At 42.8% G+C, this 17,036-nt stretch overlaps 1 protein-coding gene across 1 annotated transcript in view; it reads right to left on the bottom strand.

The window, feature by feature from the left end:
* The window catches only part of SLC9A4 (solute carrier family 9 member A4), a 57,697-nt gene that overhangs the window by 20,150 nt on the left and 20,511 nt on the right, over positions 1-17,036 (bottom strand). The window contains exons 3-8 of the mRNA XM_002710005.6: positions 13,587-13,846; positions 11,782-11,999; positions 7,023-7,225; positions 6,354-6,440; positions 3,350-3,420; positions 1,372-1,533 (exon numbers count right to left, since the gene is read on the bottom strand). Of these exons, the coding sequence (XP_002710051.4) occupies positions 1,372-1,533; positions 3,350-3,420; positions 6,354-6,440; positions 7,023-7,225; positions 11,782-11,999; positions 13,587-13,846 (1,001 nt within the window). The remainder of the gene's footprint in view (positions 1-1,371; positions 1,534-3,349; positions 3,421-6,353; positions 6,441-7,022; positions 7,226-11,781; positions 12,000-13,586; positions 13,847-17,036) is intronic.

The raw sequence follows: 17,036 nt of genomic DNA on the forward strand, positions 1-17,036 counted from the left end.
AGTGCCTGGATCAAGTCCTGATTGCTCTAACTCCAAACCAGCTTTCTGCTCATGCGAATCCTTAGAGGCAGCAGGTGATGGCCCAAGTGATTGGATCCTGGCCTCCCCTATAGGAGACCTGGATGGAGTTCTGGAGGGTTGGCTTCAACCTGGTCCAGCCCTGGCTATTGCAGATATTAGGAGAGTAGACCAGTGGATGCATGATCTCATTTGTCTCTCTGTCTCTGTCTCTCTCTGCCTTAGAAATAAACATGAAATAAGTATGTAAATTTTTAGAAAGTGGTAGCAAAGATTACAATCCTTTGGGAACTTTAAAAAAAAAAAAAAAACAAACTAAAGCTAAAACAAAAACAGAACAGGTTGAGTATTCTTGATCTTTCCTGCTGCCCTAGGCTCCACTATGGCTCAGGATACCGTTGCCAATAAACATTTGTTAGCGCTTTCCCATTTTGGTATCAGAAGCTTCCTTAAAGGCATGTAGTGGGTAGCACCAAAACAAACAAACAAGGCACAAAAACAATCTCACTGAAAAATGAGACAGAAAGCTTTCTATTTATACCGAGATACCCTCAGGGACACTGGTGTGGCTTTTTCCCAGGCCAAGTAAGAAAGGCAATGGTGTTTCTGATTTGTTAGCAGGCATGAAGGTGTGAGCTGAGACATAACACTCAGGTATTAGTGAGAATTTTATTGCTGCCTATTCTTAGTTCTTCAGTCAACTTGCTTTTCCAATGTGAAGACATAACTGAAGCTCATAATCAAATGTGTTCACTTGCTGAAAATGACCATGAGGGGGACAGGTGTTCCTTCCCATAAATATGGATTGTAATTAACTTTCCCAATGCATAAACCATTTCCTGGAAGCAATTTGCGCATATTTAGGAGATGAATTGATTCTTATGGCATTGTCTTTCATCTCTTGCTAAAGGTAAGCCAGTTAAAATAGTTCATCTCCAGTTTTGGGGAGCAGTCGGTTAGCAGGTGCAACCAACTCATCACAGAGACTCATCTTGCTTTAGTGTGTTTCTAGATTGTTATGATTCCTCCTGATGCCTGCTCCTATCCGAGCTGGCCTCTCATAGACACAAGCCTTTTCTTATTTGCCTTAGACACAACTATCAGCACAGCTTTCTCCAGCTTTCTCCATCATCTGTCCATCAGCTACCACCCCTCTTGCTACTACAACACATCCTCAAATGTAAATTAGCATATACAATGTCATAAGATGCCAAGGCCCCGTGCTTTTTTTTTCATGATTCTGTCCCCATATTTCTGCCTCTTTAGCCCCAGTGCCTTCCTATGGAGCAATGAGTTGATGCCTCTTAGAATTCCAACAGTGGAATGCTAAGCCGAAGAGGTGATGTGACTTACTGATGGGGAACAGAAAAAGCTGTGGAACTTAGTATACCGGTCTCAGCCATTTCAATAGCTTGTTTCATCTCCAGCTTCTTGTACAAAGAAACAATGCTTGATTTGGGTACATTTGTTCGGATTAGGATTTTCCGTAAATATCTGTGATCAAACTTCTTAAACCTAAAAATGAAAAACCAACATTTTGGAAACCTTTTGATTTCTGCACGTGTTAGGTAGATGTGCATTTTTCATAAAAACAAACCACTACTTAACTTTATTTTGAAAAAAAATCCAGGCCAGTGCCTGGAACTCATAGCATTTGAACGTATTTTTTAAACAATTCATAGTGTTTATACATTTCTTTAAACAAAGAAAGAGTAGCCTAGTGGCCTGAATACATTCTAAATCAACTACATAAAAGGCAAGGACAAGCCACAATCAGGGCAGAAATGGTGCATAAAGCAGAAACAGGGGAAACCCAGCCCAGCTCAGCCCCAATTGTAAGAGAAGAAATAAGAGGGCTGAGGCTTTTGAACAAGTGTTCCATTCTAATAGCTGATAACAGCAGCAGCTGCACTTACAGTAATGCTGGCCTATTCAGCCAGAACCCAATAAGAGGAAATGGCCCGGTAGTTACAGTAGTTTTGCCCTATTATGCTACAGATCATTTTGAATCCTGGCAATTAAAGGGGAGAAAAAAACCCACATATGTCCCCCAGATCTGAATGATAGGGACTGAATAGGCTAGACATTGATGGCCGCTGACTATTGTAGCAAACCTCTGGTCGACCCATTAGGCTGAGCTGTGTGGATGCATGTGCTGCCTTTGGAGTTGGCCATTTGTTTGGAGTTGAAAATTTCAACGTTTTCAATCATTCCACATTTAACGAATAGCTTGTGTGCCTGCTGTATTTTCTGAAGGGAGCATAACTTCCTGGGCTGCCAGGCTTATCATTTGCTGATTGACTTCCGGGTATGTGATGGGGGCGGGCCCCATCAGTTAAGTACCCTCCAGGTGTAGCAGGTGCATTTCTTGAGCTTTGTGATCCCTTTACTCAGACCATGCCTACTCTTGCTCCAACTGGGTTACCCTCTGGCCTTCTGGTTTCCTGCTCTTTGTCATGACGGGCCTTAGTTCCTGTTAATTCCATAACATATAGTAATCGGCTCTGCCGCCTCCACTGCTTGTCTGACATTCTTCTCTCTGAGTTTACTTTGACCTTGTAGTGCTCAACTCCAGCAGCTGCCATTGCCCTTGCTTTGCTGGTTGCTTTGTGAATGCTGATGCATTTGGCCATTCTCCCCAAATCCTCCACAGCCCGGATCACCCCTCTTTCCCTTCCAGTCTCCCTGACCACTGCTTCCCCATCTCCTTCTCAGGCTCCTGTTCTCAGCCAGCATCACCTCTTCACGCCCTTGTATTGAGCTCACACACATGCCCATGGCTTTAGCTACCAACTGTTCACTAACGCAATCTTTTCTCCTGAACTTGAGACTAAGTTCCCTAAGAGAACCAGTTCTGCAATATGAGAAATTTCAGATAGATAAAGGCCCTCGGTATTGCATTTTGTTGTCCCCACCACCACCACCAAATAGAGAGGATTCCCTTCCCTAGGATCTGAAATGAGTCCCCAGACTCCTTTTGAGGCAACATGAAGCTGGCCATTCCATGGTTGCATTGCCTTTATTATTGGGAAGTTTGTCCTTGTTTTAAACTAAAATCTGACTTTTCTAATTTCCATGCAAGCAGCTATGCTAGTTCTCTCTGAAGCAATCTAAGCCAAGTCTACAGACTCCTCTACCTGAAAGCTCTCATATTTCCCAGCTACACACGCCCCAGAGTTCCAACTGCTTGCTGTATGGTGTGACTTCTGGGTTCTTTGTCTTCCTGGACCCCTTCCTCCAGATTCTGGGAAGTTTACATCCAACGCAGCTGTTGGAAGTTCTCCAGGCCAAAAATATCCTTTGTTTAATTATGAAACCCCGAGTCCCTTACTTGTCTCTCACTTGGTAGTGGCTCCATTGCCCACACACATCTTCAATTCCAGCCTTCAAGTGATCCATTAGCTGCCAAATTAACCACAAGAAAACAATCACTGGTGAAATGCTAACTCTAAAAGGCTCTCAAGGGAGTCAGAGGAGAATTTCATTTCCTGAGCATATCCGCTTTCTATCACTCTATTCATGTAACTAAAATATGCCATGCCTTTCATAGTAATTCAATTTAGTTTCATGATTGGAAGACTCTGTAGATAAGTTTCTTGATAATTCACATAATTTGCCATGAAAGAAGGGTGCCTGACATTTGCGTTGAGTAATATTTTTCTAGAATAAGCTAGGAAATTTTCCATTAATGAAATTATATGGATGCAAAGTCTAATAATTAACTGTCATTTTTTATTTAATTATAAAAAGTATATATCAATACCTAATTTAGATAGCTTGTTAAAATGCAGTTCTATAGATACTTTGTCATAATAATAACATATAACAAGCTTTTTCTGTATTTCTCATTATTTTATCTGAGCAATTGGTCTAGGATTTAAAATTTACATACAAGCCCATTATACTAGATATATTTTATTCAAAATCATTTACAAGGATTGAGGGGAAAAACACAATCTTAAAATAATAACAGATTAGTCTCTAAATTAAAATTGAAATAAATATATACTGGCTTTTGAGTTTTTTTGCGAAATACATTAAAACGCTATCATATTTCTTAAATAATTCATTGTCACCAACAATACAGCTTTGGTGATAAAAAGAAAATAAGCTAAAATTAGTGAAATATTAAAGTTTTGTAATCTTAGTTATATCATCTAATTTGTCCAAATAATGAATCAAAAAAGACAAAGGTACAGACAAAAATTTACAACCAGGTCAAAGCATTACATATTTTAAAAACACTCCTTCCTGATCCTAATTTCTCCAAATGGCCTTAGAATATTTTGGCTAAGATTTCCTGAAATTTAAATGATTTAATTCCTCAACTTTCTGGGGAGACTGGTGATAAATTTTAGGGTTAATTTATAAAGACTTCATTAGCTTCTCCCATGTTGGAATTTTGGACTCTATGGGATAGAATAAAACTTAAATTACATCTGGTCCAATCTAGCTTGCATCTCCTCTCTCCTGCACAGCAAGCAGGCCAGTGTTCCCGACCAGACGTAGACACAAGGATTTCACCTGTGGGTGTGCCAAGCATGAAATGATGACCAGAAGACTCTTTCATTACTGATCAGAAGGTTCCCTCTCTCTTCCATGCATTAGTTCTCATTTCTGCTCTTTGAGATAATGCAGAACAGCATCCCCTCAGTGTAGTTTTGGACTTACAGAAAGGGATAGAAACCATGCTCAATATCATATTCATCTTTGCCAAAGTGGGATGTCTTCACAAAACTTAGGTCTCATTTGCCGAAGTAACGACAGCCTTTCCCCTTTCCCTGGTAAGACTTCAGAAAGAGCAGAGAGTACTTGTGTTCCATTGGAACAATGTTGTTAGAAGCAAGTGGGATAATTTTGCATTTTAATCACTGAGATAGTCTTTTGAGGTGGTTTGATTGACTAGATTGCTCAATCAAATACTAATCCAGATATTGTTGTGAATGTATTTTGTACATAGTGACCCAGTCTGTCCTCAGTTGTATTTAAGTGAGAGAGCTGGGTCTAGATGTTCTGGGTTGTCTGATTTCACTGGAAAGCCCTTAACAGCAGAGCAGAGACTCCCCTGATGAAGAAGAAATTCTATAGTTGATGGTAGCTTTAGCTCATGCCAGTTAATTCTAGACTGATGGTAATCCTATGGATTTTGAACTTGCCAGCCAGTCCTCTCAATAGTATAAGCCAATTCCTGACAACAAATGTCTCCATCTATATTTCCTACTGATTCTGCTTCTCTGTTGAACCCTGAGGGAAACTCTCCTACCTGAAAACAAAAGTAAGGGGCAAAATAAAAGAAGACCAATGGACTCCCCCAAGATTCTAACAAGCAAGACATAGGATGATAAATCTACTCAACTCCAAATGCATGGCACCTTTCCTAAAAAAAGGAAACATGACTCAGAGGGTGGGACTGAGAACTCAGAGGGCAGAAGGCAGAATCACAGGGACTGTCAATAGCTGTTATCTGCTGACTGTCCGGCCAGTGTAATTTGGGAGCAGACAACTTGCTTTTCAAGTTTCACAGGTTTGCAAATGCAGAGTCCCCAGTGGCAGTCCATCTGAGTCTCACTCATCCCTGATTCAAATGATTGGGATGCTGAGATTTAGGACTTTTGAACTTGTAAGATTTAAATGAGATTTTCAAATTGAGTGGGTGCTGAATGGATGGAGATTTGGGATACTGGGATAGATGGCATGTTTTGATGTGGTGCACTTCCCAAAGTTGTCACATCTTGATGCCTGGAATTATGAACATGTTAGCAAATGTGCAATGGAGAATTAAGATAGCAGGTGGATCTACAGTTGCTAAATGGCTGATTTGAAGACAGCGAGAATATTCTGAGTTATCCATGAGGGCGCAATGTTATCATGAAGATCCTTCAGTGTGGAAGAAGGAGGTAGAAAAGCCTGTCACCTGATGCAGCGTAAGAGTGACCTGAGCAGTCATTGCTGGCTTCTAGGATGTAAAGGGCCACAGGCCAAAGAATGCTGGCAGCCTCTAAAGCCTAGAACAGCAAGAAACAAGTTCTCCCTTAAAGGCTCCAGAAAAAAAATACAGTCCTGAAACATCTTGAGTATATCCCAATGAGATCCATTTAAACTCCAGAACTACAAGAAAACAAACCTGCGTGGTTTTCCACCACTCCGTTTACAGCAGTTTTGTACAGTAGCAACAGGAAGCTGTTCCATTACTTTTTTTAGGGGAGCTGAGAAGGTAGAGACTGTATGTCTAGGGACATGTAGACTGATCTCACATCCAGGCTCCTTGTTACCCACATGGGTAACAAGGGGGAAAAGGTCATTGATTTTTTAATTGTGATAAGGAGATGACTTACACGAGTATGCAGCTCTTCATTGATGGACTCTTTTTTATTGGTCTTTCTAACATCCAGGTACCTGACCAGAGGGCCAATGGTGATTCCCTAGAAAGTAAATTTAAAAAATAAATAAAGAGTTTAGTTGAGGTGCAGATTGTTAACTATAGAAAGTAAATCTATTATTAAAATGATTAGAACACCCAACTTGCAATCAATTTTTTTTTCTACTAGCTTTTGCTGGATAATTGCTCCAATGTTTTAGTTTTTAACTGACTCTCTTAAATGCTTTAACAAAAATAGACATCATTGCCTGTATCTTACTACAGGAGTTCCATTTTATCCCTTAAAATAAATAACTTTCATTTGTTCATTAACAGTTAACTACAGCTAAGACAAAAACCTGTACTATCCAGTACTAACTGGGCTCTCATTTGCAGAGGTTCAAGGTGCAGTAGCTATCCTGTTACCCAGGAATACTTTGATTTAATGTGTTGAACTGATTAAAAGTCAACATATTTTAAGAGTTCAAGAACGACCATGAACATAATTTAGAGATATTTGAGAACCCAGTTTGGATCGAGCAAAGATCTGAAAATCAGATAAAAGGCCTTTATTTATATTTTCCTAATTTAGCACATTATTCTGAAGAATCTACTTATTTTAAATATCAAAAAAAAGTCTACCAACCTGAATGAACACAGTGAAATATATAACTACTAGTGTAGCTGTGACAAACAGTTTCTTCCTAGGAAAAAGAGATAGAGGAAGCAAAAACGCAAGTGAAAAACTTCCAGCTCCTCGAACACCACTGTAGAAAATTATGCACTGGTCCTTGATGGAGAAGGGGAAAGTCCGAAACTTGTTACTGACATAGAAGAGAGCAAACACGCCTAGAAAGGGGGAAATATGTATTAGAGCAGAGGCTCATGCATGACAGAGATACAGTGCACCTAAGGGTGCATGTGTGATTCCACCCTACAACCTGATCATCCCTTTCAACCAGAATTCTTTGAAAGCTTTTCCTTTGGGCTAGCTGTGAGACAGTCAGCCATCAAATTAAAAGTCTTCTCCAGTAGCTCGATAGAGCATGTCATGCGGTTGCACACGTCTGTATTTAAAGTAATAGCATACTGATTTTTAAATATCAGGTATTTATTTTTATCCTATTACCATAATTTTCTCTTTTTAAAATCAGTTACAGCAATGCTATTATTTGAGAGATAGAGACATTATGATTGTATATTGTTATGGGCTACACAAAGGAGATTCATAGTTTAAGTAGGAAGGAAGCCCTCTTGGCGACTGGTCTCTAGAGGGTGAAAGATTTTTCATGGCTGGCTCAGTTCTTCTCAAGTTTCTATGGAAATGAGAAAGGAAGTTGGCTAGGTGTTCAGGGGGGCTTTTATTGCTAAGTGAGTTTTTCTCAAGCGCAGCATTGGAGAATTTGTTCAAAACATAGTTTTTCTCTATTCCTCTGAGTCCCTATCCTCAGATGCCCTGCAAGACTTAGCCACCACCAATGCAGTATTTCCTGGGTGGAATGGTCCTTTCACTAAAGATTTCATTTCAATAGAATACAGCTCTCCACCCACAGTGTACTTCAAACCACACAGGCTACACAGCAACCATCCTTTGATGCACACTGATAGTGCAAAAGAAGACAGACCGGCACCAAGGCTCACTAGGCTAATCCTCTGCCTGCAGCGCCAGCACCCTGGGTTCTAGTCCCGGTTGAAGCCCCGGATTCTGTCCCGGTTGCCCCTCTTCCAGGCCAGCTCTCTGCTGTGGCCCAGGAAGGCAATGGAGGATGGCCCAGGTCCTTGGGCCCTGCACCCGCGTGGGAGACCAGGAGGAAGCACCTGGCTTCTGGCTTCGGATCAGCACGGTGTGCCAGCCGCAACTCACTGGCCATAGTGGCCACTTCGGGGGTGAACCAATGGAAAAAGGAAGACCTTTCTCTCTGTCTCTCTCTCACTGTCTAAATCTGCCTGTCAAAAAAATAATAATACCGGCGCCGTGGCTCATAAGGCTAATCCTCCGCCTTGCGGCGCCAGCACACCGGGTTCTAGTCCCGGTGGGGGCGCCAGATTCTGTCCCGGTTGCCCCTCTTCCAGGCCAGCTCTCTGCTGCGGCCCGGGAGTGCAGTGGAGGATGGCCCAAGTGCTTGGGCCCTGCACCCCATGGGAGACCAGGATAAGTACCTGGCTCCTGCCTTCAGATCAGCGCTGTGCGCCGGCCGCAGCGGCCATTGGAGGGTGAACCAACGGCAAAGGAAGACCTTTCTCTCTGTCTCTCTCTCTCACTGTCCACTCTGCCTGTCAAAAAAAAATAATAATAATAATAATAAAAAGAAAGAAAAAGAAGACAGTTTACATTTTTTTGTTTTGCTTTATTTGTCCTGCATAAACCAACAATGTGATCCTGGGCAAGGCTCTTAATCATTCCATGTCCTCAAAGTCCTCACCAGCTTAATGAAGATCGGAGCTTTGCAGTTGTCCCTTAGCACCTGCAGATTTCGTTGCAGGAGGCCACACAGATACTAAATTCTATGGATGCTCAAGTCCCTTATATAAAATGGTGTAGAATCTGCATATAACCTACACATATCCTCCTTCATACATAATTTATTCTTTAAAAGAAGATGTGTTCATTTATTTTAAAGGCAGATCTACAGAGGGGAAGAGACAGAGAGAGAGATTTTCCACAGGCTGGTTCATTCCCCAAATGGCTGCAACAACCAGGGCTGGGCCAGGCCGAATTTAGGAGCCAGGAACTCCATCTGGATCTCTCACATGGGTAGTAGGGACCCAAGTACTTGGCTCATAATTTGTTGCCTTCCCAGGGACATCAGTAGTGAGTGGGATCAGAAGTGGAGTGGCTAGAATGCGAATCCGGGCTCCTTTAAGGGATGCTGGTGTCACGAGTGGCAGGTTAACTACCTGCACCACCACATCAGTCCCTTCCCACACAATTTAAATCATCTTTAGAGGGCTTATAATACTACATACAATATAAATACCAAGTAAATAGTTGTTGAAATCTATTATTTAGGAGATAATGAAAAGAAACTAAGTCTTATGGATGAAATTTTTTTTTCAACGATTTTTCATACATGGTTGTTCGAGGGTGTAGAACCTGCAGATGTGGACAGCTAAATGTGTTTACCTCAAAAGGTGGATGAAAGGTTAAATAAATGTAATATCTGTAAATAACACAAAGCAGGGCCTTGTGTGTTACAAGCCTTCATGGGTGTGATTTATTATCAGTGATGGTGAGTCGGATGGAAGAAAGCACAGTTTAGGGAATAACTGAGCCCTGATCCCAGCATTCAGGGATTCTGAGCCCTGATCCCAGTGTTCAGGGATTCTGAACCCTGCACTGGTAGTCACTGAGATGTGCCAGGGCAGTCACTCTATTGGGGGTTGCTCCACCAATTTCCTCCACTATTGGAGTATGGAGCTGGCTGGAAGCTCACTAAGCATCAACGATGCTGAGGAATCTACCCTGTCTCATATAAACCCTCTCCTGAATGGCTCATCTTCTTGTAGGCTGAGCTGAAGCTCTGTGGTGTTGACGTTAGTTCAACTCCTCTGCAGATCTGTCAAATGGTAGAACTTAAAGACACCTAAGAAATGAGTCCAGACATATTATTTTGCTATAGGGAATATGATTTTGAGCAGTTAAATGGCAGTTCAAGTTCAAATAGAAAGTTAGCAGTGACACTGGGATTTGATTTGAGATGTTGAACTTTGGTCAGTTTCCTTAATTCTCTTCCCACCATGAATCCAATAGGCATAAATATGCCGTTATTTTACAAGTATTTAAGTATTTCAACATTCTTGTTATTCTTTCTTAGATCTACAATCCATCCCAAATTAATTTGGGAATGATATGTTTGAGATAAATTTTCAGCTGTTTCTTGAGTATTTCACTTTAAATCATTGGTCAAAGTCACTTTTGTAAAAACTTCAAATATCAGTGAAGGTCATTTTTAAAATATAGCTGCTTCTGCTCAGAAGGCAACACATATATTGTAGTATAGTCGCTAGCATCTTTATTCACTCCTGGAACATAAATCTGCAAGGTAAACCAGCAGCCACTGGATCTCATTTTTAAAAATTAGGCATATTGGGGTCAGTGTTGTGGTGTAATGGGTTAAGCCACTGCCTACAAAACCAGCATCAGCATCCCATATAAGCTCCAGTTCAAGTCTCAGTTGCTCCACTTTTTTTTTTTTTTTTTTTGACAGGCAGAGTTAAACAGTGAGAGAGAGAGATAGAGAAAAAGGTCTTCCTTCCGTTGGTTCACCCCGCAAATGGCCGCTACAGCTGGCGCACTGCACTGATCCAAAGCCAGGAACCAGGCGCTTCCTCCTGGTCTCCCATGCAGGTGCAGGGCCCAAGCACTTGGGCCATCCTCCACTGCCTTCCCAGGCCACAGCAGAGAGCTGGATTGGAAGAGGAGCAACCGGGACAGAACCAGCGCCCCAACTGGGACTAGAACCCAGAGTGCTGGCACCGCAGGCGGAAGATTAGCCTAGTGAGCCGTGGCACTAGTCTCAGTTGCTCCATTTCTGATCCAGCTCCCTGCTAATGCACCTAGGAAAGCAGTAGAAGATGACCCAAGTACTTGGATCCCTGCCAGTCACGTGGGAGTCCCAGATGGAGTTCCTAGCTGCTAGCTTTAGCCTAGCCCAGTCCCAGCCATCGTAGCCCATTTAGGGGAATGAACCAGCAGATGGAAGATCTCTCTACCTTTTCCTGTCTTTCTGTAACTGTGACTTTCAAATAAATAAATCCTTCCAAATAATTACGTATATTGCATAGGGGTGTGGCTAGTTACACTGTAGTTGTCTTTAGTAACTAACATTACGCTCTTTTGAAAATACAGATTGACTTCCCGGTCCTTTGTTTGCTGTTCAGCACACTCATGCACTCAACCCTCAAACAAAACCACCTGTGCTATTTAAGGGACTGTTTTCTAACATCCTTGTCTTACAGAGAACGCAATTTGTGAGATCTCACTTATCCCGTAACAAAAGTGCCAATGCCCACAGTGTATAATCTATATCTGCTTTAAGGTGCAAGAGGGTTCAAACCAGCAAAGAAGTGCCAAACAGGCGATACATAGACGGGGTTATATTTAAATGTGTAGATGTGAAAGTTCTCTCTTCAACTGAAAAACAAAAAAACAAAATACAAAATATCCCTCGCTCCAGCCTTGCTTCAGTGCAGAACCTTATCAGCCACTAATTACTTGGGGCTGATGACAGCAGCAAATAGGAGACTTGCCTGGTAATGCCTCATGCCCCACAACCAGTCAAACCAGTTAGCATCAACTCCCTACTTGGGTTTTTCCACTGCTGAAGGTAATAAGAAAACAAACGAAAAAGGAGAAGCCATGCAAGAGCCTTTTGGGGAGGGGGTGGGGGGTCCTGCTGTCTTACTGATGGCCCGCCAGATTTGGCAGAAGACCAGCGTGAAGCAGATGAAGGCCCAGTTCCACTCGTGGTTCTTCCCAATGGTGGACACGCCCATGAAGATGAAGATGAGGGTCTCGCTGACACTGCTCAGCATCTTCATGAAATACTTGATGGTCGTGTAGGACGTCTGGGACACGTTCTCTTCCACGTACTTTTTCATTGTCACGGCGCAGGCTGTGATCCTACACAGGGGACAGAGTGTCAGAACCGACAAGTTACTGCCCCTCCACAAGAGCTCCTCCCCACTGGTGATGCCACGGGGGCAGGATGCCTGCCTTGCTCCAGGCAGCCTTCTCCACTGCCCTTCTCTGCTTTCCAACTTCCCACAGATCGTCTTTCTTCCTCTTCTCTCCTCCCAAGAGGTCTCCACAAGGGAAAGTTGAGGGTGGAGGGGACGGGGAATGTGGCATGAGCTTCTCAAAGTAAAACAGTGTGCAACTCATGCATCAGAAGTTGGGTGCTCCTGGCTCCTCTCCCCCAGGGAGGACTTTGTGCCCCTCTGATTCATTCCACTGCAGACTACATACACCTGCTTCAGTTGTCTGCACAGAATAATTCAGGAAGGCTCCCATTTCCTCCAACAGAACAAGATTTTTTGCAACTAACTGAGAACAAATTTTTGCATCTCGAATATTTCTGATCTGGAGCTATTTAACAATCTTGCCTTGTCTCGGTGCTCTTGATCATTTTTAATATGGGAAAAAGATGGGTGCCTAGAGTTTACACTACTATATTTAATTGGAATGGGCAGGGGGCTGACGCTCTGGTGTAGCAGGAAAAACCAGCATTCCATATGGATGCTGGTTCGAGACCTGAATGCTCTATTTCCAATCCAGCTCTCTGCTATGGCCTGGGAAAACAGTAGAAGATGGTCCAAGTTCTTGGGCCCTTGCACCCACATGGGAGAACCTGAAGAAGCTCCTGACTCCTGGCTTTGGATGAGCCCAGCTCTGGCTACTGCGGCCATTTAGGGAGTGAATCAGTGGATGGAGGACCTTTCTCTCCTTCTCTCTCTCTGTAATTCAGCCTTTCAAATAAATAAATAAATCTTTTTTTTAAAAATGGGTATTTCTATACAGTAAATTTGCATACTTCTGCCTGAATAGCTGGATATGAGGACAATGCCAATAGAGAATAAAACGTGGCCAGATACAAGCCAAACTGAGAAGGCTCATTCCAAGACAAACATTTGAAGAGTACAAGGACACAAGGACAAATGTCTCAAAGCTATTTTTATGGGGACAAAAAAAAAAAGACTATATTGGTGGTCATATTCCATGTACATTGTTGCACTCCATCCTAAAAATTCAGTGGAACTGTGACATTGTTTAAACAGCACAGAAGACAGCAGAGCCCAGGAATGGCAGTCCACGTGGTATGCCTCCTTTCAACTTCAGAATTAAATTTTCCAGGACAAAAGGAACCCCCCAAAAAGCAAAAGCACAAGCCTACTAAAATGAGACTTTACCCTTCAACTTTTCCCAGCTTTTCTCTGTACCAGCACTTCTAAATAGTCTAAATTGATGTTAAAATTTCTATGCTCTCCTTAGGCAAATCATGAGAAGAAAGCAAAAACAAATGCTGAAGAGAACATTTGTTTAGCAAAGGACCTGAATCAGATTTTATAAAAGTAAAACAAACAAACAATCCTGCACCACCTTTGAGGATGAGTATCAAAAATCATGCCATTTCTGGATGCCTGGTTCATATGAGGTGGTCTCAATTTTTCTTTATGTTACAGTGAGGTTTGATCCACAGTTGGTACTCACGCCAAGATGCCAGAGAGGTAGAGCGTCTCAGCGACCAAGTAAGACAAATAGCTGAACATGAAGACGATCAGTGGTTCAATGGCAGAGATATTCTGAGTGAAACGTGTGATAAATGCAGAAATAAATCCAAAAATGATGCCGAAAAAGACTCCCCCACATCCCACGACAATGAATCGGGCACATCCAGCCAAAATGTCAACAGGTTCTATGTCTTCAAATTTATGCATCTTTGTGAACGCAATTAATATATTGTATAAGACCTAGACAAAAAAAGAAAATAAACACTGATTACAAATGAGAAATACTGCACACATGAGTTCTCAACTTTGTGTCTGGCTAAATAATACAAAATATTCCACAACAAATATTAACACACCTGTCTAGTTTTCGTATTGTATTATCAACACAGTTTAAATGTGTTCAGTTTCACTGAGTAGATAAGAGGGATACTCAGAGCTTGTAATAACTGAGCACATGATAAATGTTTAAAGAGGTGGGAGTGCTAATTATCTCATTCGATCATTATGCATTGTATACATGTGTGAATTACACCATTGAACAGATTGATATCAACAAATATTGTGTCAATTAAAATAGTAATAATAATTTTAAAACTTTGGGAAGGCATTTGTCCTAGTGGTTAGCATTTCTGTATCCCATATCAGAGTCCCTAGGGTCAATATCTGCCTCCAGTTTCTGTCTCCAGTTTCCTTCTAATGCAGACCCTAGGAGGCAGTAATGATGATTCAAGTAATTGAGTTTCGGTTATTCTCATGGGAGATCTGCATTGAGTTCCTAGGTCTGCCCTGGCTCACCTCCAACCTTTATGGTCATTTGGGAAGTGAACAACAGAATCCCTTTAAGCATTTCCTTTAAAAAATATGTTTTGTTTATTTGAAATGCAGAAAGTCAGAGAAAGATACACAGACAGACAGATAGAGGTTTCCCTATCAATCAGCTGGCTCATTCCCCAGATGCACAACAAAGCCAAGGCTGTGCCAGATCAAAGCTGGAAGCCAGGAACTCAATCCAAGTCTCCCGCATGAGTGGCAGAGACCCCGCTACTTGAGCCACTACTTGCTGCCTCCCGTGACGAACATTAGCAGGAAGCTGAAATGGAAAACGGAGATAGGTCTTGACTCAGGCGCTCTGATAGGGAATGTGGGCTTCCCAAGTGGCAACTGAACAGCTGTACCAATGCCTGCCCCAGCATCTCTCTTTTAAAATGAACACCAGGTTAAATTTCCTCGATAGAGGGTGTGAAAGGGACGTTGCAGGAGAAAGAGGCTTCTGATAATCTCCTGGGGCCTTTCAGGAACGGTCAGTCCGGGGAGTGTGAGGACTTGCACTGGAGTCTGTCAGAGCCACAGGTGTGCAGAAGTGATCCCTGTGCACCTGGAAACAACCTGTTAGCCACTGAAGAAAGAGGACCCACCACTGCTCCCAGGCAGCATGTCTGAGGCCCAGGGATCAAACTGAGCAACCCCCCTCCATCTGCAAACCACAACCCCCCAATCCCACACTGCCTGTTCATCTAAAAGCCTCTGCCCTCTCCCAAGCCCAGGCTCCCACTGCACCACAGTGGTCTGCTGTGTTGTGGATGGCTTGCACAGCAACTCCAGATCAGCTACCGTCTGGCTGCCCAGCCAACTTCTCGTGGCTGAATCACACCTTTCTCAGTGAGGTCTGAACCCCTTCCAAGTCTATCCTTTTTTGAGTGCCCTTCCTCTGTCCTAGGGACCATAAAGATTTCCCTTCTATCTATTCACTGTACCTTTTTCTAGTTAGTACATTTTACATGACAAATCTTCTGTGTGACCCATCACATGATTTCCCTTTCTGGATTAAAACTAGCCTGCTGTACTCTCCCCATACAGTGGATTCCTGGCTTCTGATGGCCCCACCTATCGTTTTTCCTCTTTGCCATGGTTCTGACAGCAATACACATTCAGTAGAGACCACACTAGCAGGGCTGAATTTGGGTCTCCCCAGTCGAGTGTTAGGCAAGCCAATCCTCTCTCATGTTGGCAGACAGCGGCAGCCACCAACACCTATGTCATTGACCCAAAATGTCCTGCAGGTTACAGGTATTCAATGCATTCCCCACTTTGGATGTTTTCAAATGATAATGAGTCTTTCAGGACTTAACCCCGAGGTAAGTGCAGGAGCATCTGTATCTCACTGAATTCCCCCAAACAACTGTACTTGTTCAATATTTGTTTTAAATTGCAGGTATCTACTTCTCACCATTTCCTATCACTCCACAGCCTATAACTTAGATCTGGGCTCTGCAAACTGGCTGCAGACACACGGGTAACAAGATATAAAACAGACGAAGCAAGATTGCTGCAGAAGGGGAAGACTTTGCAGAATGCAGGATGCTGTGAGCTTTGTTGACCTTTGCCAGGGAAAATGGAAAGACTAGAGTAGGGTGCAGAGGCCACATGTCAGAAAAACAGGGTCAGGGGTTCTTTATTCCATGTGCTATGGAGCCACAGAGGGTTCACTGTGCACTCTGCACAGCACACTGGATGTCCACTCCATTCATCCTCTGACCACCTTCATCTGCTTTCTGCAGCCATCACATATACCATGGGTAATTTAGGAACAATACGAGTTTATTTGGCTCAGGTTCTAAAGTGTAGGAGGCCCAAGAGCATGACACTGGAATCGGCTGAAGCCATTTGTTTAGGCTGAGTCATAATATGACAGAAGGGTGAGTGAGCTGTGCCCAAGACAGGGAGGGCAAAAGGTGCTGAACTTACAAAGAACACAACTGCAAGGGAATGAACCCACTCCCACGACAATGTCATTCATCCTTTAGGCAGAGCCCTCAGAACCCCATCACCTCTCAAAGGCCACCACTGAACTGTCCCAATGACAGTTGAATGACATGTGGCTTGTGGAGGGATCGGTCAGACCATAGCACTCAACCTTCACATGCTGCTCTTGCAGAATCTCCCACAATGCACGCTGTCAGGCTTCCCAAGGCCTGAGCCTACTCCACCCAGATCTCTCCATTCCCATCCTTCCTTTCTGAGACAGCCAGTGTCACCTCTGTTCTTCAGTGTGGCCTGACAGCTTGTGGATTCTGACTCTGCTTTGGGCATGCGCTAACCCCTTGGTCATGGTCTCAACCTGTAGACAGCTGCAGCCTTTGCTCCCCCAGTCCATGTCCACCTTAGGTTCCATCCTGAAGTTCCAGAGGCACATGGATTTTTGGGAGGACACTGTTCTACTCAGTACAGCTTTCAAACCAAAATGGCCATATAATAAAATTTATTTATTTATAAACTTTACTAATAACTATCTTAAAGCACAAGTAATTTCAGTTTAAATTTACAAGATCCTGAACTGTGGTCATGCCCCAAACGGTTCCATTAAGTTTCTTGAACATGTGCTTGGAGTATGGATGAATGCTTGCTTTTTACTATAACAAGCGGCCACTAA

This window comes from Oryctolagus cuniculus, chromosome 2, assembly GCF_051225735.1.
Source record: "Oryctolagus cuniculus isolate XC-2025 breed Fujian yellow rabbit chromosome 2, ASM5122573v1, whole genome shotgun sequence".
NCBI lineage: Eukaryota > Metazoa > Chordata > Mammalia > Lagomorpha > Leporidae > Oryctolagus > Oryctolagus cuniculus.